General features: G+C 35.3%; 4 protein-coding genes across 11 annotated transcripts; 3 read left to right on the forward strand and 1 right to left on the reverse strand.

Annotated features, from left to right (window-relative positions):
- The first annotated feature begins 1,388 nt into the window (after positions 1-1,388).
- LOC103327885 (auxin-responsive protein IAA27-like) lies at positions 1,389-4,489 on the forward strand. Its single transcript, XM_008230255.3, has 5 exons — positions 1,389-2,202; positions 2,712-2,941; positions 3,325-3,466; positions 3,814-3,875; positions 4,087-4,489. The coding sequence occupies exons 1-5, from the start codon at positions 1,643-1,645 to the stop codon at positions 4,122-4,124; spliced, it is 1,032 nt and encodes a 343-aa protein (XP_008228477.1). The 5' UTR covers positions 1,389-1,642; the 3' UTR covers positions 4,125-4,489.
- A 275-nt stretch (positions 4,490-4,764) lies between these two features.
- Positions 4,765-7,790, reverse strand: LOC103327884 (DNA-directed RNA polymerase subunit beta). Its single transcript, XM_008230254.2, has 4 exons — positions 7,298-7,790; positions 6,128-6,572; positions 5,907-6,022; positions 4,765-5,502 (listed from the first exon to the last, which is right to left on the reverse strand). The coding sequence occupies exons 1-4, from the start codon at positions 7,671-7,673 to the stop codon at positions 5,081-5,083; spliced, it is 1,359 nt and encodes a 452-aa protein (XP_008228476.1). The 5' UTR covers positions 7,674-7,790; the 3' UTR covers positions 4,765-5,080.
- A 2,039-nt stretch (positions 7,791-9,829) lies between these two features.
- LOC103327883 (protein JINGUBANG-like) lies at positions 9,830-12,308 on the forward strand. The gene is made up of 2 exons (XM_008230253.2): positions 9,830-10,488; positions 11,356-12,308. Exons 1-2 carry the CDS (start codon positions 9,976-9,978, stop codon positions 12,085-12,087), a joined length of 1,245 nt encoding a protein of 414 aa, XP_008228475.2. The 5' UTR covers positions 9,830-9,975; the 3' UTR covers positions 12,088-12,308.
- Positions 12,309-15,590: 3,282 nt separating this feature from the next.
- On the forward strand, positions 15,591-20,880 carry LOC103327882 (Putative eukaryotic LigT). 8 transcript variants are annotated; one of them, XM_008230251.3, is made up of 14 exons: positions 15,593-15,753; positions 16,107-16,170; positions 16,607-16,751; positions 17,054-17,265; positions 17,713-17,750; positions 17,845-17,924; positions 18,127-18,194; positions 18,424-18,742; positions 19,068-19,180; positions 19,257-19,322; positions 19,867-19,957; positions 20,109-20,176; positions 20,301-20,338; positions 20,481-20,880. In XM_008230251.3, the coding sequence occupies exons 1-14, from the start codon at positions 15,728-15,730 to the stop codon at positions 20,659-20,661; spliced, it is 1,509 nt and encodes a 502-aa protein (XP_008228473.2). In that variant the 5' UTR covers positions 15,593-15,727; the 3' UTR covers positions 20,662-20,880. The 8 variants fall into 8 exon arrangements, 7 of the variants coding, with proteins under 7 accessions (XP_088906439.1, XP_088906437.1, XP_008228473.2 ...); XM_089050312.1 differs by having other exon boundaries at positions 15,707-15,753; positions 16,639-16,751; XM_089050313.1 differs by lacking the exon at positions 16,607-16,751 and having other exon boundaries at positions 15,592-15,753; positions 17,038-17,265.
- Positions 20,881-24,127: the final 3,247 nt, after the last annotated feature.

Genomic DNA, 24,127 nt, shown 5'->3' on the forward strand with positions numbered 1-24,127 from the left:
TGAGGTAATTTATATATAAATGCAATCTCTCTAGCATTTTGTCTAAGAGAAGTCAAGAATTAAAATCATTTCAATATGAAATTTGAATTGATATCATTCCAACCCTGATAAGTATTTATGGTGTAGATTATATATTCGAACGAGAAGAGATTAAGTTAAGGTATCATGTAAAGACTTTGACAAGATCCAAATACAATGTAACACAGAAGATACCTAAACACGATACAGATTTAAAAGTTTGGTAATTAGGATGGTGGCGAGGGAAATGATAACAGATGTTGAAATTCTGTCAGTAGAAAAAGAGACAGTTGTTCAGTTTCGTCCAATCACTTTCTCATTTGCGCAATTCAGTAGTACTATCACCTTCCCTGTACTGTATGATCCCATTCCGTGCAGGAGGAGGATTCACTTTTCTAACCTGCGCCGTGTGGGTGGGTGCACTTTAGCGGGAATTGGTATTGCTGGTTGGAAATTAGTATAAAGCAATAGAGGCCATTTGGGAACAATATGTAAAAGGTTGCCGGGGAATACGCAGTCTTTTGTCGGTGGCTTTGCCTCCTATTTACATTATAAAAATCCATTTTAAACCTAAAAATAATAATAATAATAAAATAATAAAATTCTCTTCTTATGATTTTTATATGATTTGTATGTAAATGTTTTTTTTTAATGGAATATTTATACGTAATTGATGGTATAAAAGTCCTATAAAAAATGCTAAATTAATTGATTATAAAGTCACTATGGTTGATGCTTTTTTTTTTTTTTTTTATATTCTTATTTTAGTGAACTAGGGTGAGGTTCAAGTTTAACTCAATTTGGCAATGTCAATGGTGGTCTGACTTGAGTGGTCTTTTCTTTTTGGCATCAAAATAAAGTCTTGAGTTGAGTGAAGTCTTTTCTTTTTGGCATCAAAATAAAGTCATGAGTTAGGAATATTTGGTAATGTTATAAATTATTATACATATTTTTTTTTAATAACATGATGAATTAAATCTCAATGGCTTAAAGGCAGAAAAAAAACTAAATTTGAGTGTTTTTTTTTAAATTTAAAAAAAAAACTAGGCTTATCATATTTTTTTACTATATTATGTATCACATTTCTAAGAAAGATAGACTCTATTATATTGGTGGGCTTCATCTTTATTAGAGAGCGATGTGAGTATAAAAGCGTGGTAAGTCTAACATTACCATTTCTTTTATTGAGGACTTTTCTTATTAAAAGAAGCGATAATATACTAAACTCATACACACTAGCGGGTGTTTGCACTAAATTTGAGTATTTAACTAACTGAATTGCATTAATTATGACAGTCCATTAAAAGATAGCTTTTTCATTTTTAAATGTAAATACAATATAGAATTGCTTTCATCATTGTTGCAAACTTGCCATAAAGAAAAGAGTAGAGTTTTTAAATAGAATGCAAAAGAATAATGCAACTACAGAAAGGCTAAAAGAAGCTTCCTTTCTGCATCAACAAAAACCAGCTCTTTAGCAGCTTAACCAGACTGTGACTACTGCCTACCTCTCTCTCTCTCTCTGTGTCTCTCTCTCTTGAATTTCTCTCAGTTCATTTACTTCTCTCAGAGTAAATTTCTGTTGGCATATTTCGAGGTCCAAAATTGATTGAAACATACTTTGATGTCTATGCCACTGGAGCATGATTACATAGGCTTAACAGAGACTTCTTCAATGGAAAGAAGCTCTGAAAAGATTTCTTCTTCCTCTTCCTCTGCCCTCTCCACAACAGAGGATGAGAAGAGCTCTGCTTTCAACCTCAAGGAGACTGAGTTAAGGCTTGGCTTGCCTGGTTCTCGCTCTCCCGACAGAAAATCAGGACTTGGAATTGGGGTCTCTATTTTTGGAAAAGATTTGGAGGATAACAAGCATAATGGGTATTCTCCAAACCCTTCAAAGAACCCTGTGTCTGGGGCTAAGAGGGGCTTCTCTGATGCCATTGATGGCTCTTCTGAGAAATGGGTTTTTGGATCTGAGGTTGATATGGGTAAAGGAGCAATCTTGTTCTCTCCTAGAGGTATGAATAATGTTAAGTCTCTTGGTGTTGAGAGTAATGGTAAAACCCAACAGTTATGTGCTTCTGCACAAGCCAAGCAAGAGGTTGCTTCTGTTCCTCAATCACCAAAGCCAGTCCTGGAGAAGAAGCCTCAGGTCTCTGAGCATGCTAGTGCTCCTGCTGCCAAGTAAGCTTACTTATCTTCTTTGCTCATTTTTTAATTATTTATTTTTACAGGGATATTTTTTTACCTCAAATGTTCCTTCGGTTCCTGGGAAATTTGATTTCTGAGAACGAAAATAAATAAATTGGTCAAGAAAGAATTGAAAAAAATTCAGCATCATTTTTCTCAATCTTAATTTTCTTTCCCTAGTGGTACAAATTTTTTTTTTTCCTGGAAGGGTTTTACTATAGAGGATGTTAAATTTTATTTTTATTGTTTTCTGTAGTGTTTACTGGTATGTTGTTTTACTCTGGTATAATTTGATTCCTAATGTTTTTCTGCATGTAGTCTTCAGATATTTTCTCCCTTAACTTCTAAAAATGTTATTTTATTTGTTATTCTATCTTTCTGGACTTTCAATATATCTCTCTTCTCACTCATCTATGTATGTAACTTTTAACCTTAGTAACGATTTCCTACATGTGTGGTACTAATGGTGAATTTTAATGAATAATAAATTACTTGTGTAACAGGGCACAGGTGGTAGGATGGCCCCCAATTCGATCATTTCGGAAGAACTCCATGGCCTCTAATTTGGCAAAGAACAATGATGATGCTGAGGGCAAACAAGAGTCTGGGTGCCTTTATGTGAAAGTTAGCATGGATGGTGCTCCTTACCTGAGGAAGGTTGACCTTAAAACCTACAACAACTACACTGAACTCTCCATGGCTTTGGAGAAGATGTTTAGCTGCTTCACCATTGGTACTCTTCTTTCTCTTCTTTTTTTTTTCTTTCTTCTCTCTCTCTCTCTCTCTCTCTCTCTCTCTCTCTCTCAAGTGCAGGCAGGCATGCACATGCAGACTGAGTAATTCGGTCACTTAGTTTGGTGTACAACGCCTGCCAGTAGGGTTTGATCCAGAATATAGATTAAGGTTGGTGTTTAATAAAGCTGAAATATGCAGTTGCATCTCAGGTAACATAGTTGTTACTTGTTAGTTAGGGACTTCACTACTGACACTCCCTAATACCGGACCAAAGACTATCTAACTAGCAGTGAGCCTACAAAAGGGTGTTTAAATGTTTCATAGGATGTTAAGGTAAACCAGATAAGTATTTACTGAACTTCGTGATTGACTGTGATTCAGGGCAGTGCAGCTCTAATGGAATTCCAGAGCGAGATGGCCTGAGTGCGAGTCGGTTGATGGATCTTCTCCATGGTTCTGAATTTGTTCTGACTTATGAAGACAAGGATGATGATTGGATGCTTGTTGGTGATGTTCCTTGGAAGTAAGTTTCAAATGTTCTGTGCTATGGCTTTTTGAACTGAATTGCATGAGTGATGATTTTGAATAAAAAAAATATCTAGCTGATTTAGTAGACTCACGCAAATCTGTCATTGGAATTATCTTAACTGATTCTTGATTGACTTGTATGATCCATAAATAGTAGTGATTTTAACTTGCAGACGCGTTTTGTTGCAGAATTATGTATCACCTGATATGAAATATAGTTCTGCCTTTCATTTCATTATCTTACTTTTCCTCAGTTCACCTGATCTCAAATTTGACAGTCAGTGAAGTCTATTGTCTTTAGATGTTAATCTGTTCTCATCTTATCAGTGTGTAATATGACAGGATGTTCACTGAGACGTGTAGGAGGCTAAGGATCATGAAAGGTTCCGAAGCAATCGGGCTAGGTATGTTCTGCAATTATAAACTAGCAAAGATACATTTTCAGTTTTATTTGCACATCCCAGCATAGCCTATGTTTTCTTTTATCACTGATCAATCATATATTTGCCCATGACACTGAGGAATATGGTGGTATTTTATTTTCTTTCGATGTTTAAACTCTGAGATTGTTGTAATCCAGCTAGTAATTTATCTGATCACTGTTTTTGCTCGCAGCTCCAAGGGCCGTGGAGAAGTGCAAGAACCGCAACTAACATAAACTGTACCAGCTGGAAATTGCATTCTTCTGAGTATTGAAACCTTTCAATGGACTTTAAGTTGGGTGCATGTTGCAGTTTGCTACATATGTTTCAGTATCCTAGTTTTTGTCTTTTATGGATTGGAAATTTTCCTACTAGTTAGAAAGTTTTTCACTGGAGATGTCCAGATTATGTGTTTGTTTTGCTGCTATTTCTCTTATGTACCCCATATATTCTAATTCCTATGTAAATGGTCCTTGCTGCTTGCAAATCTCTCCTTTCTTCTCTGAAGAAGAACTGTATGTATAAGTCCATGTCCATCCAATGATTTTGAGATTAGCTGCTGATTTGAGAAGAACAATAAAGAACTGATTTGAGTTTGTTTGACTTGTTCAAAAACCTTAGAAACTAGCATATGCATTACTCGCCTTGTCGCAACATTTTCGGCTTAGACAACTTCGATCCAATAGCTAATGGACACCAAGCCTTTACAGAAACAGAATGTTGGAGTTACACTAGAATTCATCTTGTTCTAGAGATTAAACCATAGCGTTTCCAAAATTCAAACATAACTGTCATTAAACTAAAACCATGCAGCTATTAAGTTTTGGAGAGAGAACTTGGTCTGGAACTGAAATTTGACATAGGAACAGGCTACTGCAAACATGGAAATCTTGAATTAATTGAATTTATAAATATTACAACAGACAAGTTAACTGAATCAGTTCAAATAAGTCAAAATGGACAGCTGAAAACAAGTCAAAATGGTCCAGCGATGACATGATACTTACTAAGTTACTAGTACAGAACAATTGTCACTCAGACTGATTCCACAAATTGACGATAGAAAGACAAATAAATCAAAGGAAATAAACAAGCGGAAAAGCTATTGAGAAAAATGCATGCATATTGCATAATATGAACAACTATTGAAAGCTAAGTAACGTATCTGAATCTAGACAGCTCTAAAATTACTGTTTAGAGATCTGAAGGTAAGCCATCTGAGTATATCCATTAAATACAGAAGGATCGAGTCTGGTTAAACCAAGCCGTTGGAATAAGCCATACCGGCCATCTTCAACAACAGGAGTTACTGCACGAGCAGGATCATATCTAGTTTGATGGGTGAGGGATGGACCTGCCACTGGTGGCACCTCCCAGTAAACATCAAGAACTGATTCAACAAACCGACTATTCTGAAAATGTTCTGAAAACGAAATCAGCTTATTACTTTTACTGTTGTTAAAGTCATCCAGCATATATCCTCTAACCCCCCACCATGCTTCACCTGGGCCACAAAGTTCGTCAATATCCACTGCTTTCTCCCAGAACGTCTTCCTTCTTGACCTAATCCTAGCTTCATCACTGTCTTTAAAGCAGCTGTGACCACCTCCTGCAGCACCCAAAAGAAAAAAATAAGACCAAATCTACAGTAAAAAAATTACTTGTTGAAGCAAAAAACCATAACCAACAGATGAAAAAGATAATTCTAGGGGAAAAAAAAACCAAAAAACTATTCAACCACAAACCAAAGAAAAACACACATTTCTACAAAAATGAGGTACGTATTTGGCCACACACTTAGTCTTTCAGCAATTACTCACTCCTTGGTTATACTACTATGGTTTCTTTTATTTAACAAAATTATTTACCAGTATTCAATCCATACTACATCAACTAAAGTTACTTTGGCCTTCATAAGAAAGAAAGAGGGCAAAGGCATGAATGCATATTATAACATAAAGAAAATGACAAAAAATAGTTGAAAAATGAAAAATAACAAGAGAGAGCATGAACCTCTTATATAGGGTTGATCACATATCTGCCTTAAGGAATAATGGTCTCCTGTTCCAGTATCATAATTATCCTCGAAAACTAGATGTCGAAAACCAGCTTTCAGAGCCTGCCGAACTCTGCTCACCAGAGCATAAAATTTGAAAAAGTAAGCAATCAGGATTTCTGGTGATCGTTCAACAATGAGTGGAAGGAGCACAATTACATTGAGATATTGTAAGTACCTTTTGAGTTCATTTTGATGATCATCGAAAAAAATAAGAACGCGGCTGAGATCAGTAATCCCATGTTTCTTCATTAGTTTTCGCCAATCAATACTTCCAAAATCCAAAAAGTCTTTTCCAGAAAAGTAAGTGCAGTTCCCATCAACATATGCAGGCCCCTTCTTTAAATACTTTTCAGGATGCCGGGGTGTAAGGGTTATAATTGGCGTGTCTGGCATCGCTTGCCGCAAAACCCAAGTGGAATGCCCCTTGAAAGCCCCACTCTCAATCATCAGATCTGGCTTCAGCCACTGCGCAATGAACCAGAGCCCAAAGCTGTGGTCAAAACCCATCCCAAACTGGTTGTTTTTTATTGGTCGTGTTTCATATATAGGTACAAACAATTCCAAGCCCTTGATTAAATCCTTTGATGTCCATTCAACTGTTTTTCCATGTTTCGATCTGCCTTTTGCCAAGGATAACATTATAAGAATCAAACAAAGGTATGAACCCAGAAACTCACACTAAAAGCAAGGATTCTAAACTCATTAAAATAACTCAAAATTCCCCACATTCACTCATAAAGAACCCACCGGGGTTCACATACTACCAACTTCAAGAACATTAAGCAACGGGACTGACATGGGCATTGGCCCACATATTTAATGCAACAAATCCTAACTTTAATTAGACTTCTATACCGCAGATTTTAATGGGGGTGCCAAATTCAGTCAGAATGGTTGGTTTGCCACACTTTGATTATGAACAAATGCTAGACAAGTCTAAAACATAAAGAAAAGTTTGTAAATATAAACATATCCCATACCAGCAAGAACTACAATCCAAAATACGCACATCACAATTCCTTTTGAAATATCAACTTAATGAAGCTACTACTAAGCCAGTGCAACTAAATTCATTGTTCACTCAAGTCAACTCAACTGAGCTAAATTTTCCAACTTTTCTTACAAACCCATAAAGTGAAAGACTTGAAATTGATTCCAAGTTCCCCAATTACTCAGTTACCAAAAAATTCTACGTCTTTTATTGAAGGCAACGAAACGAAGCCCGAAACGCTAGCAAACCCTTGATCCGAAATTGACGTCGACATCAAAACAACATCCAGATCCATCAATCTATCACTGAAGAATACGACTTTACAGAAATGCGATTCGAGTCGGATATACTTACACCAGGGCACGCCGAGGGATCCAAAATCCGATTCGAGGCCATCGAACCCGAAGAAGCCGGAGCGAGAAACAGGGTCGTAAGGCGAGACGCAGACGAATCTCCGGGAGTTGAAGATGAGGGAGAAGATGAGGAGGAGGACGAGAGCGAGAAGGAGGAGGCAGGGCCAGACTGGTCCGGTTCGGGTCAAGTAGTTGGTGATTCGGGTTGTGAAGAAGGAGATGGGCAAGTGTTTCTTGGTTTTGGACTCGTCGGCAGCTACGACATCGTTTTCGGCCGCGGCTTCGTCCGCGTAGAGCGCGTTCCGGCGGGAGGAGAGGGCTCGTTCGAGCATTTTGGTTGGTGATCGTTGGGTTGAAGATGAAGGAGGGAGTGGCATTTTGTGAGAAATGGAAAGTGAGAGAGAGTGAGACGGAGTGAGAGAGGAGAGAGCCTTGGGGCAAGTGTGGGTCCCTTTCTTTCTTGATTGTTTGGGAGAAAAAAGGATAATGGAATTGAATGAGAAGAAACTCCGTTGGTGGTGTTAGCTATACGGTGATCAATGAATGGTACCCGTTAGTGTTAGGTTGGGTGGGCATCTCATTCGAAAAATCCATATACCGATCGTATTGTATTGATAGTTTGGTTTGGCTTAGTTTGTTTAATTTTTTATTTTTTATTCTTTAGATCAATCCGTATCAAAGTATTTGGTTAAAAAAATCGGGTAATAATAACTCTTAATCCGACAAAAATTCGTACCGAACCGAACTAATGTATATGATCTATTTTTCGTTATAATGTATGTTTATATATAAAACACACATACATATATACATAAGAAGAATACACATGCCTGTAGTAAAGATGTATTTGTCAATTAATACATATTAAAGCTGCAATACCATTGGATTGATATAAAGTTTCACCTTTAGTGTCCGCATTTTAATTAAAATCCAGTCATTCTTATGTGAGCAAAATTGTGTATATATATATATATATATAATCCCCTGTTATTGTGGGATTTCTCAAATAAATTTATTTGAGAGATACTATTTAGGGTCCCATACAAATTTTTTTTTCAACGATCCAAATCATCTATTTTTCACATTTTCATTCAGAGATCATCCTTTCAAAAAATCATGCAAATTGAAATCATTAAGGTATCTAATTGAGACCAACAAAATCAATGAATACGATGATTCAAGAAATTACTTAAATTTTAATAATTTAATTGAGTGGTCAAATGATATCGGATTTAAGGGATTTTTTTATAGAGATGATTCTTGAATGAATATCTACAAAATAGATTGTTTGGATTAGTGAAATACAATACGGCATGAGCCCTATAGGGTGTCATTCAAATAAGCTTATTTGAAGAATCCCTCAATAAAAGCTCTCTCTCTTTATATATACACATACACAAATACGTGTTAGAATATAAGCCTATAAGCTCTCTCTCTTTAAATGTGGGTGCTATATTCTATAGACGTTTCATTATTTAAGTACCCACATTTAAATATTAATATATGCAAGTATGAATTTGCCAACTCCTCACTAAAACCTCTGGAAATGATCCCTGGCAAAGAAGGGATCCTTGAATTTGACATATCTTTGTCTATTGGGCATTTTCTTAAATGTTGAGTTGGAGTTTTTCAACTAGCATTAGCAAAAAATATTTGTATTGAAGATTTTTTGTTAAATGGTACTACCGGATTACTGAATTAATCTTAATTAAATAAGTGGTTAAGCGATCTAAGCGGTTAAAGGTTCTAATGGTTGGTTAATGAAAGAGAAATTGGTCTCCTGAAGGCTTGTTAACGGAAGAGCCCACTACCGTTCGTAACCAATCCGTGCCCAGGCCTAGTGTTAGGTAAGCTATATGTGGTTAAAACTATGAAATATTTGATGGAATAACTAACGGATGTATGAAAATAATAGAAAACTCAAATTTTGTGTACGAAGTTGATATGAAAAAAAATTGATAAAGTAAAGTCTAAATTTAGGTAAACTTTCGGTTAGTAAAGTAAAATATATAAACTATAAAATTGTAAAAGACGTTAGAGCATCTCTAGCCGATGTGTCAAAAATGTCATATAGACATTTAACGGCTAGAAATAACATCTCATATCACTCCAACCGATATGTCAAAGCTGATGTGGAATGAAGGCTAGAGGTTGAAATGTTATTTTTGACATCTAAAAAACAAGATGTCAAATTAATATTTTATTATTATTTATTTTCTTTTCTTTTTAATTAAAAACAAATCAACACTAAAATATAATAATTTAATAATTTAATTTGATATATCGGATGGAGTGCAAAGCCGTGTAAGATGTCAAATTGCCACATCAGCCATCAAATTTAAATTTGATGTTTTGTATTTCACATATCCCTTGGAGATGATATGGAATATATGTCATATACGTATGTGTTGTCACATCTTACTCTAAATTATGAACCCATCGCATTTATAAACATTTACACACCACCAGTACTCGCCACTGGCCGAATTTCGCAGCATTTATACATTTCATTTCACCAAAATATATGCACCAAAAGAAGACCCCCTCCTTTGCTGCATTTTGAGACAAAGAAAATGGCTTCCCTACTGCTCTTCCAACTCTCCCCAAACCCCATTTTTTTCAACCAAACCTAAACCCAAAATCACACCAACAACAGAAGAAAATACACAAAACCAAAACATGTTCAGAAGCATTTCAAACAAGGAAGCCCCATCCTTCTCACACTTCCCATACACCCCACCACACCCTACCAACTCTCCTTCCTCCGTCTCCCAAACCCTAAGCCTCCATGCCTCCCCAACCTCCTCTCCCCTCCACCCTCTCATTCCTACTCCCTCCAAGAACCCCGACCTCCTCACTGCCTATCGCTGCATCTCATCCGTCCTCCAAAAGGACGGCCAGATCTTGTCCATTGCCGCATCCAACGGCCTCGTTTACACCGGCTCCACCACCAACCTCATAAGGCTCTGGAAGCTCCCTGAGTTCACAGAATGTGGGCAGCTCAAGGCCAAGGCTTGCATGGTTGTGGCAATCGAGGTTTCCCATGACAAGGTCTATGCAGCTTATGGCGACGGTAAGGTTAGGGTTTGGCAGAGAGCATGGGATGGGGGGTTGAAGCATGTCAAGTTGGCTACTATTCCAAAGACCGGAAGTTATGTTCGGAGCTTCTACATTGCCGGCAAAGATAAGACTGTAAGTACTCAATGTTTGATATATTTCTTCTTTTTGTTTATTAATTAATGGTAGGTTTTGGGTGGGTAAGAGTTTTTTTTATTTTTTGAATATTGATGAGTGTGACATATAGGGGTTGAAACTTTGGAGAGACCATTAATTATGATGCCCCAATGTGTCATAGGAAGAGTGAGATGATGAAATCGGATAGGGAAATCACATATAGGCTTGGGATGGCCCCAACCTAGTATTATAGACAATTTTTGGAATTAAATTTATGTAGTGGTCCTCCCGATTAAGATATTTAGACTTCTTAGCCTTTCTAAAAAACTTTTCTGGGTCCATCGTTGGCTGCAGTAACCATCATCAGAGAATCAAAATATATATGTTTGGAGTCTACACGTTTAGATTAATGATCGCATCTCTAATAAAAATTCAAGTAATTAACGGTCCATTAAATTAAATTTGTTGCTGTACATATGATTATTGTTGGATTTTTATGAAAAGAACTTTGTAAGAATTAATATTGTAAAATGATTTCTAGCTATTGAGAGATTGTCGACGTTGGGACTGGCCAAGGGTGAAGCACTTTACTCTAGCAAATAACACATGAACCACATTTGGAGCTGATTCATTGAATTCAGTACAGATTTTGTTGGTCGTCTTTTATGACCATTATTAGACAAGACAAGATGAAGTGCGAATTAAATTTTCTATCTCTGATGCTAAAATTAGTAGATGGAACACAGGAGCAGTCATTAATTAGTAGCAGTAATAGATGAATCCATCGTACATCATTCTTGTTCTTGGCTTTTGTTGTTATAATTGCAAATTGCTAAAAAAACAGATTCAAATTTACTTTGATTAATATTTCTATGTACGTAACAGATAAAGCATATGGGTGCTATAACATCCCTAGCGATCAATGTATCCGAGGACATCCTATACTCAGCTTCCACAGACAAAACAGTCAAAGTGTGGCGAATTTCGGACCTCAAGTGCATTGAGACCATCCAAGCTCATTCAGGGCCCATCAATGCCATCATTGTCGCCGATGATGGGATCCTTTACACAGCCTCAGACGATGCTACAGTCCGAGTCTGGCGTCGCAACTTTTGCAGCGGCGACCAGCTTCCTCACTCGCTCACTATAACTCTACCCGCCAAGTGCTCTCCGGTCAAAACCCTAACCCTAACCTCAGATGGCGGCGTTCTCTACGGCGGGTGCACCGACGGGTACATACACTATTGGCTCAAGGGCTGGTTCTCAGGCCAGTTGCAGTATGGGGGTGCGCTCCAAGGCCACACACATGCAGTGATGTGTTTGACCAGCGTGGCGAACTACGTGGTGAGTGGGTCCGCTGACTCAACCAGTAGGATTTGGTCTAGGGATGTAGAGGATGGCCAGCACACGTGTCTAGCAGTGCTTGTGGGGCACAGAGGCCCAATCAGGTGTGTCGCAGCATTTTCTGGACGATTAGGGGAAGAGACTGAGGAGGGTTGCACAATTTGCACTGGGAGTATTGATGGGGTTCTTAAAGTGTGGCGTGTGACCTGCACAAATAAAGTTGCTGAAAATATGACTTCAACGCAAAATGGGTGCGACTATTTTGAGCTCTAGAAGGGAAGGGGACTTTCTCAATTAGGGATCTAGCTATAGCTAACTTGTATACATATCTCATATGTGTACATAACTCTGGTGTAGCAATACTAATTACGACTTTGCTTATGCGTACATAGTTTTTATTTATTTTTAATATATAAGTGATATTAGGAGAAACGAGATTCAAATATACAATGCCCCTCATTTTAGTAATAAAACTGGTTGCTTTGTAAAAGGTAGTAATTTGTCTCCATCTCCAGAAATGATAGTTTTGTATTGAAGTTCTTAAAGATTCCACTTTGCTAAATAAAAATGTTACCTATAGTAAAATTGGTTATGTCCAAATCTGATATTACAACTCCCAGAAATTGCATGTTCATTTTTTCTTCCATGACTCCGACATAGAAGTTCGTTTGTTGCAACATTAAGGCATTTCTTACAATTTTTAATAAAAAGGTCTCAATACATTTAGCCGCACCATAAATTGAGGTCTTGTTTGATATTTGTATTTGCCCACGGAACAAGTGATTATAACTTGTCCGCACCATAACTTGTCAAATGTAAGGCAAATGTATACACACACTCTTTCATTTGCCATACGTATGATTATAACTTGTCCAAATATATATTAGTTGAATTTTTGGCCAATTATTCCTAGAAATATGCATGCTTGTATATACGTAATCATTTTATAATCTTCTTTTTTAAATTACAATATTAAATTACAAAGAAGAATGGGGTCCACAATGGTCTCTCATATGGACCAACTAAAATATTTGACCCAAAGTTGACTTCATTATACATTTGCAACAGAGAAGCAAGCTATCAATTTTCTATAAGCTTAGAGTTTCAGAGATAATACGTATAACATGCTGGTGATTCTGGCCTCTAGACTTCACGAATTTGGTTCTAATTTCTGCCCACAGCTGCAGGGTGATGAGCCTGAATCTCCCATGGCTGCATTTCCAACCCATCGTTCGGGTTTCGCTCTATGTGAGGGCTGTGAGGATGCTGCATTTCTCTCTTGAAGCACCGATAGATGATGTAACAAAGGATGCGCAAGCCAAAGAGAATGCCAATTATGGCCAAGGCTGAGAGAACATAACCTTTGGCAGAATGGGGTCGTTTGCAGCCAAAAAAGACTCCTACACAAACCATGGCTGAGATCAAGTGTTTGAAGATTGGCCTAATAAATTGGTCAAGTTGTGTCTCTTCCTTGTTCAGAACTTGAAATTGTAGAGAGAGGTTGAAGTAGTTGTGGGTGTATTCTTGCCTTCAACTGAGACTATTTGATCACTTGTGGATCAAGTATGGAATATGATTGATTTGGGATCATATGACAAAGGTTAAAGTATCCCTTCCCTTTTTCATTAATTCCTCATAAAACTACTTTAGTTGCTTTTACAATCATGGGATTTAATTAAGTGTTTTGCCCTAATAAAAAAAGAATTTCATGGATAATCTGCAGCATGAATTTATTTATTTATTATATTTAGAATAATTAAGTTTTTAATTAGATTGAAGTCCATCTAGCTTCACATCCTTTCTTAGGTGTCACATGTTGATTTATTTTTCATTTCTTTGCTTACGTGGAAGCATATTCACAACCACGTGGATTCAATTTTAAAAAGAGAAAAACTTGGCTCCCTAAAATTAAGGAAGAGCTCATTCTCAAAGCAAATAAGAATTTGACATTTGTCAATTTTCAAAACAAAGAAAGTTAAAACAATTTAAAGAAAAGAAAAAGGTTACGAAAATTGACCAGTGTCAAAATCTCATTTACATGTAAAGTAATCTCCTCCACTTTTAATGTTGTTTGATAAAAGAAATAGAAAACTTAGAACATCCGTAATGGGCTCCTTAAACCACCTCCTTAGACATATTTTAGGGAGGAATTAGAAAAATACAACTCCAACTATGCTCCCTATCTACCTCCTAAAATAGGGAGACTTCTAGGAGCTCATAAATCTGAGGAGAGAGAAATGACTCCTAGTGGCTCCCTATAATTTAATGGTACTTTGTTTTATGTATATTTTAAACTTTTAATTAATGATAACTCTTTTTTAATATTATATTGTATAGAGATGTACCAATTATATTGAATTAAAAAATAATTATAGTATTTATGACTCTCTAAAATATGGGGTATGATTGGAGTTCAAATTTGATAGAGAGCTCCTAAAATAGCTTTTGTGTTTTTAGGTAAATTCTAACTAAAAAAATAAGGAGCATGATTGCGAATGCTCTTACATGAGACAAAATTTTTCTTTAATAGTGGTGTTCGAGAACAGAAAAAATTGAATATAGATTCTCGGATGCAAGAATAAATTAAAGTGAGATATTGGTATAATTTTATCAAATTAGAAAAAGAAAAAAAATGTGCTTATGATCACAATACAAAATTTCGATATTTTCGCTGAAATATCGGTGAAAATATCGTTTTTTTGGGGCTCCGAAATTTTAGCACACTTCCAAGTATATATCGTCATTTTATTGATATTTTCCTCGATAATTTCGAGGATATTTTGGGGAAGATATTTTCGTCCAATTCGCAGTTTAAATGGTCATAATATTGCGACTTGAACTGTGTCAAAAATGAAACAATTTAAACTCAGCGCATTGTGGGGTTCGAACCTCTCCCAAGTTGGAATTTTTGCAGCCACTTAACCACCACGCTGGCATTCAATTTGTGATAATAAGCTATAGAATATGTATTTATAATACATGCTAGCTGTTTCTCAAAATAGAAATTAACATAATTACTTATTGTTTTATATTGTTGATCAGTTACTTAATTACTTAATATAATTTATTTCTTTTCTATTTAATCGATTTAATGTTATTGATTATTTTATTACTTACATTACTAAATTCCCCTTCAAATTGTTGCTTAATTACTTAAATCTCTATAATTATTTTCTTTGTTTACTACTTAATTCTTCCTTTGATAAATTTATTTATGTTCTTAGTTAATTTTCAATCTTCACTATTATTTTTTAAGTATGGTAAAGTGCCTAATTTTCATGAAAAGTCAAGTTGGTTTAATTATTTTTCAATTTTTGATAAATAATAAATATAAGAACGTGTACCATGTCTAATGAATAATGTGAAATAAGGTTACACATGTATCTTACCATGCAATTTATAAAGTGTAAAATATTGTACTAAAAAATAATAAATAAATTACTATGGGGTGTTTAATTCTCTTCATTAATTACTCCATATTTTCTAAGTCACAGAGTTTGTCAGCTCGCAATATAATCAACTTAAATCACTCAAACCCACTATGCAATGCATTTCCTTCCAATTTTTTGTGTCAAAATAATAGAGGATTGACTAAATAAACTTCTTCTAAAGTTTCATTAAAAATTTCTATGTATTTATAACAATTTCCGTGGTTTTTATCCAATTTTTATTGATATCAATATTTTCCCGATATTTAGTGTTTTGAACCACCAATATTTTCGAAACTATCGATATTTAAGACCTTGCTTATGATGATGCATATAGAATTGGGCCTTTACTATTGCAGCCCATGTTCGCATGTGCAAAAAGATACGTGTCATCAGAGCTGAACTCTGCAATCCACCGGTCTCCTCCGTCGAACCTCTGCTTCTTCTTCTTCTTCAGAGACACCACATAATAACCGCTACCGCTAATGTTAGCTTCCAGGTCCCTCTTCAGGTACTGAACGCCTACTCTTTTTTTAGTTCTTCTAACACTCTGTTTGCCCCCTATACCTTATTCATTGAGCTAACTATAAATAATTTAAAAAGTCTCAACAATTCAGTTGCTGAATTCTCCGTCGCCGAACAACGCCTAATTAATTTATCAAAGTCAGCATGCCTTCAATTAACATTATCGCTTTTCTTTTGTTGGGTTCCTATATTGTCTTCCATATATCTGATTCAGCTGTAGAATTCAGTTTTGTTTCGTGGAAAAAGAAACCATTTTTTTATTTTTTACAAGCATATATGTACTCTTTTGGAGGAGAGTTAAAGAAATGAACTTTTAATCCCTATATTTGCAAATTGCAGAGTGGATCGAGTTCTGAAATTTACAACTACTTATGCTGCATTGGAGCCAGTGAATTACTTCTTGGTTAGTTATTTTTTATTGTCATCCCTTTTTCTTTTTGGGTTTAATTCAGTACAAATATCACTATACATTTAATGCATAAGAAACTCAATCTGACGCCATAATTATATCTGTACTCTGCCTATGAAACTGTGTGTTTTGATTGTGGTTTCAGAATAGCATTTTGTTGGGTTGTTTGAGTGATCAAGGATTAATTCTTTGAAAAGAGAAACTAATGAAGTAGTTTGGATAGGTTTTTTAATATTTTTTTTCCCCAAAGATTAATTCAATACTTTGCACAAAACAAAGGAGGGGAAATGAACTTGATTTTGAGGAGAATTTTTGTATCCATGAAATTGAGTTTGGAACCAAATTTAGACTTCACTGGAGGTAGTTGTCACTTTGTGATGCTTTCTGGGCTTTCAAGTAGATATTTTTGTGACTCATACCCGTGTGACAGGGATACCGTGGTTATTGTGGTTTGAGCTATAATATTAAAATGGGTGGTGGAAAAGATAAGCAAAGTGGCAGGGATCGTAACAAAAAGATCAGAACAACTAATACTGTATGGAGACCAGTCAGTACTCAAGCCACTTCCAATGAAGGTGGGTTTCCTTTAAGTATCATCATGTAGCCTAGGCTAATAGAAGCCAGCTACTTTTCACATTGATTCTAATCCCTTGAGCTTTAGATACTAATTGCAGTAAAGTTTCTCTTATTTTTTAGATGAATATTGAGACATACTGAAACATGTAATTATATCTACAACTTTGTATAATAATCTATACACATTATTGGTCAGCGATTGTTAAACTTATGATCGATTGGGTTGGAAATTTTTTTATTTTTTTATAGGCGTAATGATTGGTTACTGTCCAGATTTTATTACAGATTTATTGGTTTGCAGAATGCTCAGTAAAGGTGACCACAGATGAGCTGGAATCTGATGCTCAAGTCCAAGAAGTGCACCATTGCACATCTACCAGAATTTCAAGTGCTCACAATGTCGTAGAGGTGGACTTTACTGCTAGTTCCAGTGCATTGCAAGATAATGGAGAAAAGACAGTCTTCAGAGGAGAATCAGTGGTTTCTACTGAAAAGCATTCAATTTCAGTTGAGGCATGATTTTGTTGAAAATTCTATTTTTCTGATCCATAAGGTTATCAGGCCGCACTGTATGTTTTTGCTTAGTTTTACAGTTTAATTGAGATTTTCAAGATATTTTTTAGTTGAACCCCTTCATGCTACAATGCCTTTTCATGTACTATCTTTTTCTTTTGTTTGTGTGGTGCGGGGGAGTTGGAAGAGTTCAGGATCAGTGCCTGAGTGAGTGCTGAATAGAAACAAAATCAGTTGTATCATCATCTTACGGTAGGAATTTTCTAGGATTTTTATAGAATTGGTGCCGGTATTGCTTACTGCACATTGGACTTCAAAGGCATTTCTCATAATGCTAGTCATTGCATACTCCATTCTACCCTTTTACGTTCCTGCTACTCACTTTTTTGTTGCCTTGATGACACTCGTTCTGTTTATTTTGTTCTCACATTCTTCCTTGCTATGCAGGTTGGTGCTTCTTTGGTTCACTTTATTAGAGGAAAAGGGTACATAGTTCAGCATGTAAATGTTTTATAAAAGTATATTTATAGGATTACTTTCTCATATATTGTAATTATTATTGTTTGTTGTGTGTGTCAGGGGATCTACACAGAGAGAGATTGAAGATGAGATGGGAGTTAAGATTATAATCCCCTCATCAAAGGAGGAGGATTCAGTTAGTAAGTTTTAACTTAAAAGTTAACAAGAGTTTGACTTTATGATCAAATAGAAATTGTTCAGGTCTACAGTTGTTCAACTCTTTCATAATTGTGACAGGACATTAGCCAAGTTCATATAATCTTGTATTCTTACATGAGGATTTCAGACTGTCTGGGGAATGTGAATGTGGTTTAACTATTTTTAGCTGCTTATCTTTCACAGTTATTGAAGGCATCTCAATGGAAAGTATATCTAGAGCTTCTGAGAAGATACATATGATAATTGATGAGGTTAGTTGCCTAGCAATGTAGTTTTGCAGAAGAAGGGGTGGTTCTGTTTTATTTTTAATTTCTCTTGATTTTTTTTACCAATTATTTTATACAAGTCATTATTATTTGTTTAGAGCTTATGCCCATTCCTTTATATACACAATTTGTCCCTCATCACTCGTCTTTCTTTTGCTATTTAGAGCATACTGTTACACATAATTAACATCTTACTTTCTACTTAAACATACAGGCAGTTAAGAGCCAAAATCTTGATTACTCTCACTTCATTTCACTTCCATTGGCAATACATCCTGAATTAGTTGATAAGCTTGTCAACTTTCAGAACTCCATCCTGGGAATTAGTGATTCTTGCATAGATGAGAAAATGAATAGTGATTCAAATGAAGATACTTCTGAGAATGAAGGAGAAGACCAAAAGTTAGAGAAAGGAACTGATGTCGCAGTTGAACTTAATGTTGAAGGTGACAGTGAGCAAGTTAAAGTGAATCTAACTCACATACCTCTTGTCAGTTATGCTCCTAAAACGTCAAAGGCTTCCACCCTATCTGGTACAGAAATATTATTATAGATGGAAAAGAATCATGATGCATGAGGCTTAAGGAGTTGACGGTTTGAATATAGTGATAGTGATATTATTTGGTTTCCTTGAAGTTGATACTAGTGATATTATTTAGTTTCCATGAAGTTGTTGATTGGGTCACTGTTAACTGTTTCCCCCATAAGATATTACTTGTTTAATTTATGTATTTGTTGCATTCATTGGAACTTATTGAGGATCATTTGCTTGTTCTTCCTAAACAATTTGTGTACTTGTGTCTCTCTCTTCCTCTTTTTCCTGGGTCAAAATCTCATTTCAATCTGTGCACTTGACAGACTTGGGAATTGAAAAGTCAATATTCATTAAACCAAAAACGTTTCACTTAACTGTGCTTATGCTGAAGTTGTGGAACAAAGACCGAGTTCATGCAGCTATTGAGGTTTTGCAGGTAAGCATAACTGAATCAAATAAAAATAGGCTGACAGGGGCCAACTTGAAATAAAATGTTGTGTGTTTCTACCCAGAGCGTCTCTTCAAAAGTGATCGAAGCTTTAGATAATCGTCCTGTCTCCATAAGACTTCAGGGACTGGTATTATTCTTTCTTCCCTTTCTACTAAACCAAATAGTGTGTTAGCTAATTATGTGGAGCAAGGATATGATAATGCATCAGCCCTTTTTTTTTAAGCTTTTAAGTTAAAAATGATTTTGTTGGGGTTAAGATTTTATTCTTGTAGTTTATACCAGTGGCTACTAGTAAAAAAGTTTGAAGTAACCAATCTTTGCACTGTCTCACATGTTCTCAAATTTTACATTGTTCACTTGTCATACTGGATTCATCTTGAGCACCTTTACCAAAAGCAGTAAGTTTTGACTTCTGAGAATAAATAATATTTACCTTTGTTTTGAATAAATAAATACAAGCATGTTGTGAATAAAAGCCTTGGTTTTTCAGTGAAGGATTGCTTAGCTTTCATTGTCTTATATATGTATTGACTTCACTGTCTTGTTCGCATCCTATGAGGCTTTCATATATCTTCTATTGGTGATGGCTAGAGTGGGGCTGATGCTATTTGCTTTTCCTATGATTTTGGTTATGTGCTATTTAACACTTGAGATGTTTCATGTTCTTGCAGAATTGTATGAGAGGTTCCTTGGCCAAAGCTGGTGTTGTCTATGCTCCTGTTGAAGAAATTGGCAGCGAGGGGAGACTGCTGCGTGCTTGTCGTATCCTAGTTTTATAAGCATTCATTATATTTCATTTTTGTGTTTGTTGTACCTGAAATCAATAGAATAAGAAAATAAAAACTTTCTAGTCTAGGTTGAAGTTATTTATATCGATTTAATACTTCTATTAAATTTCTTTAGCTTTTCTTAGAAGTCATTACCGATGCATATACTAAAGCTGGGCTTGTTCTAGAGAAAGATGCTAATCAGAAATTAAAGGTATTGTTTATTTGATCTTTCTGCTGTGTCTGCTTTTGGCACTCTTAATTTTGGTTGTTTTTAGTTTCGATTATGAATCCCACTGTAAGAGTTGATACGAGAGTCTTGTCCTTTTGAATTGCAGTTGCATGCAACCGTGATGAATGCAAGGCATAGGAAAAGGTGTTGCTGCTATTTCTGTAGTGTTTTAAAGTTTCTTTTACTCCGGTGTTTATTAGGCGCTCCGAAGTGTTGGGGCCCTTAAGTGTTTGTCCCTTTAAAGTTTCTTTTGCTTGTGGGTGATATATGAGATTACAATATGCAGGAAGAATCGAACAAGAAAGGTTCAATCCTTTGACGCCCGTGGCATTTTCAAGCAGTATGGATCCGAGGAATGGGGAGAGTATCTTATCCGTGAAGCTCATCTTTCACAAAGGTTTGTGTTTGATGACAACGGATATTACCATTGTTGTGCTTCTATACCTTTCCCTGAAACATATGAATAGACTAATTTTCGGACACTCGAGATGTACGTTTTCTTATCTCGGGTAGGGGACAATATGTATATAATTAAGATAGGAAGTAGGCTTTGGTTAATAAATTCACTCTTGTTTTACTAGGTTTCAGACTGAAATCTGCAACTCCCATATTTTTGTGTTTCCTCGGATTCATGTACAATGACTTCAACTGGCGCTCCATTTCACCAAAGAATCATTTTTTCTTTCTTTTGGCTTGTAGCAGATATATTTGTTCATGTTTAAATTCCACTGTGTCAAACTTGTTACACTTGTCTATGGAGACCTTTGAAGTCTGAAGGACAGTGTAAGCTCAACTATAAACACTTGCACGCACGTAGTTTCTTTAGCCTATAATACACTGACTGAAACTATTCATCAAGTGAGTTTCCCATATGAATCTTGAAGTGAGTTTCACATCAAATAATAGACTTTGAACCAAAACAAAGCATGTGAACATCAAATTTTATAGACACGATAGGATACCAAAACCAAAACAAAGGATACTGTAAAAACCTACAAACGAAACTGAAATATAATTAGGTTTGGATAGCCTTCTAGTCCGCTTTCCTTGCATAGATGCTTGAGTAATTTTTTGGCTTCATGGTAACATTGCGTGCTACGATAACGTGGTGTTTAACATGATAACACGGTGTTATGAGTTCACTCAAATGATAAATTTACTTTAACAACCAACTAAACTTTTGTACAAAACATGGTGTTGTGTACGACATTCAGATTAAGAAGTAGAACCAAAATCATATTTCTTGATTCACCATTCTGAATTCTCTAATGACATGAATCATAGAAAACGTATTAGAGGGTATCATAGAAAGACTGAAACTGAAAAAAGAAAAAAAAAAAAAAAAAAAAAAGGGATGGTGGTTCCATCATAAATTTATGTTTGTAACGTTACCTAACATGGTTCCATCATAAATTGTAGAAATTGGACGATGACAAGATATATGAGATCTTGGTGGAATTTTAATAAATTATATTTATTGAGAATTTAGCAAAATGTGAACGGTTTTTGGAATGAATTTAAAAAAAAAAAAAATTGTTGGCACTGGCAGTCACCAAACCTAATAAGAATTTGTAATTGAGTTACGTAAAAGTAAAGTTTAAATTTTTTTATAAGTTACCTAAAAGTTAAAATGTTTATTTTTCCTTTATGTCTGACACTAAATCTGGTATTAATGGGGGGCGATATGTTAGAGGGAATGGAAACTAAAGAAATTGGGTGATTGATATGCTATTAATAGGGAGTTTTAATTACAATTATGGCAGTTAATGAAATACTTGTAATAAATTATAAATAAAATATGAAGTCTGATGCAAATGATGTAAAAACATAGGAATACGATGACTTCTTACATCCTATTGGTCATTTAAGTTTGAAATTGGGTTTTGCACATAGGATATGTCTAGCAAATAAGAATGGTAGGGACCTATATTGGACAAGCCCTTTTTATAATAATATATAATATGATGAAACTAGTTACCTCCACGAATTCCTAATTTCTTAGGCGATCTCATCAGTCTCTTTTGCTACTGACAATATTTCTCTATGTATATTGATATAAGAGCCTATGTACTTCTTTAGAACCTTGAATAATGCCGCTCCAAGCAGTCCAAACATGAGAGATAATAGAGATTCAGATAACGTTGCCAATAGAAATTGAGGTGATTATACAAAGAGCTCCCAAGCAGCAAAAATATTATGTTATAGTTTAGGGTTTTCTGTGGCTCATGTCACAAGATTGTATCATATATAATATACTTTTGGATAATTGGAATAACTTTTCTTATGCTCCAAGTAAAACAATAATTTCCCATTCTCTCTAAACCCTTATTTTAAGTAGGCCTTTCTCAAAAAAAGTCTCAAAAAAGGCCACTTCCAAAAAAAAAAGAAAAAGAAAAAAAAAAAAAAAGAATTTGTATCACAAAGTTAAGTACCAACGTGGTGGTCGAAAAAAAAAGTCTCAGCTTGCTGACTAGTAGAAAAAAAAGCCCATTGAACAAAAAAATAATAATAATAAAGAAGGAAGAAAAGACCAATGGAAAAAAAGCCCAACATGACGCTGGAATAATGATGGGGCTGAGATCACTAAACCAAAACGACCGCGTCCATTCTCTCCTCTCGTGCGCGCCATTTTAGGCTCACATCAAATTCACGCAATGTCGCGACCTGTCTCATCCCCAATAAACTCTCTTCTGCTTCTTCTTCTTCTTCCGTATTCCCTTCCATAGCTTTAACAAGCTCTCTCTGGAAAACCCTAATTCTATTCGAAATCAAATCCAATTCTTCGATTTCTCAACGCAAATCCAAATAATCTATCACTCCACGGCTTCAATCGTATCCAATTAATGCATATCTGACCCGAAATTGGGTTTTCTCCACAGCTCCAATCCAATTTCGAACCCTACATGGATTCTGCTAACTTTTTAGAGGAAAGTAATGCAATACCAGCCGATGATCTTAACAGAAGAATACACAAGGTTGTAGGAATACAAACTTTGAAATGTCATCAGAAGAAAAGAAATATTTTCTAAGCGAGGCTAATTCTATCGCTCTACGCCTTTGTCTCTTCTCTCTTTTTGGAATCAGCTAGATAACTTTGAATTTCTTGTGCTTCTCTGCTCTCTGTCTAGCTAAAGAACTTATACAGTGGTGAATGAATTAGAAAATTCATCCATGAGTTGTTTTCCAATAACTTATTCATCCATTGCAGAAAAATAATCGACTGTCTATAAAGTTGATATTACAATCAATATAAAATGATACATTTATATATGAATTACCTTCAAAAGAAAAACATTAATATATATAACACATCCTTTCTATACAAAGTATTTTGAAAATGGGTGCGTTAAGTGTTTTCGTGAGAATCAATGGTTGTATTATATTTGTGGTCTGAAATTATAATATTTATAAAATTCTCTTCCAAAAGCTCTTTTGGTCAATTTTGGTAAAATAAGGGTACACAATAAAAAATGATACATAATGGTACCATGGTACCAACATGTCATGTTTATTATATTTGATTTGAGATTTTTCCCAAAAAAATTAGTAATGGTTTCAAATTAAATTTGTATGATGTACAGATCTATAGAGGATCTACTTTGTAATGTACTTCATGTTTCAAAAAAAAAAAAAGTATCGTTTTTAATGCCCCATCCTCCAATTCATGGGATTTAAATATTCTAGTCTTTTTTCTCCTCTCATTTAAAAAACAAAAAAAAAGAAAAAAAAAAGAAAAAGAAAAAGAAAAGTAGTCTCCCACTATATTGAATTCAATTTTGATGTTTCATGAGCCATAGGCGGATTTCTATAATTTGGGGTGGAGTTTAATAACTGACCAACCCACAATTAGGTACATCAAATTCTCAAAAAGATATATCGTCCTCATCATCCATGTGAGTTGAACATAATATCGCAATCTAGTGTTATATATAT

The sequence above is a fragment of the Prunus mume genome, linkage group LG4, assembly GCF_029339155.1.
Source record: "Prunus mume cultivar Tortuosa linkage group LG4, ASM2933915v1, whole genome shotgun sequence".
Lineage (NCBI taxonomy): Eukaryota > Viridiplantae > Streptophyta > Magnoliopsida > Rosales > Rosaceae > Prunus > Prunus mume.

Coding starts and splice junctions, on each gene's coding strand:
- LOC103327885 (XM_008230255.3), top strand. CDS start 1,643: ATGTCTATGCCACTGGAGCATGATTACATAGGCTTAACAGAGACTTCT. Junction 2,942..3,324: donor GTTTAGCTGCTTCACCATTG/GTACTCTTCTTT, acceptor ACTGTGATTCAG/GGCAGTGCAGCTCTAATGGA. Junction 3,467..3,813: donor GTTGGTGATGTTCCTTGGAA/GTAAGTTTCAAA, acceptor GTAATATGACAG/GATGTTCACTGAGACGTGTA.
- LOC103327884 (XM_008230254.2), bottom strand. CDS start 7,673: ATGCCACTCCCTCCTTCATCTTCAACCCAACGATCACCAACCAAAATG. Junction 6,573..7,297: donor ATCCCTCGGCGTGCCCTGGT/GTAAGTATATCC, acceptor CCTTGGCAAAAG/GCAGATCGAAACATGGAAAA. Junction 5,503..5,906: donor TGATCAACCCTATATAAGAG/GTTCATGCTCTC, acceptor TGGGTGCTGCAG/GAGGTGGTCACAGCTGCTTT.
- LOC103327883 (XM_008230253.2), top strand. CDS start 9,976: ATGTTCAGAAGCATTTCAAACAAGGAAGCCCCATCCTTCTCACACTTC. Junction 10,489..11,355: donor TTGCCGGCAAAGATAAGACT/GTAAGTACTCAA, acceptor TGTACGTAACAG/ATAAAGCATATGGGTGCTAT.
- LOC103327882 (XM_008230251.3), top strand. CDS start 15,728: ATGTTAGCTTCCAGGTCCCTCTTCAG. Junction 17,925..18,126: donor AAAGGAGGAGGATTCAGTTA/GTAAGTTTTAAC, acceptor TATCTTTCACAG/TTATTGAAGGCATCTCAATG. Junction 19,958..20,108: donor GAGACTGCTGCGTGCTTGTC/GTATCCTAGTTT, acceptor AGCTTTTCTTAG/AAGTCATTACCGATGCATAT.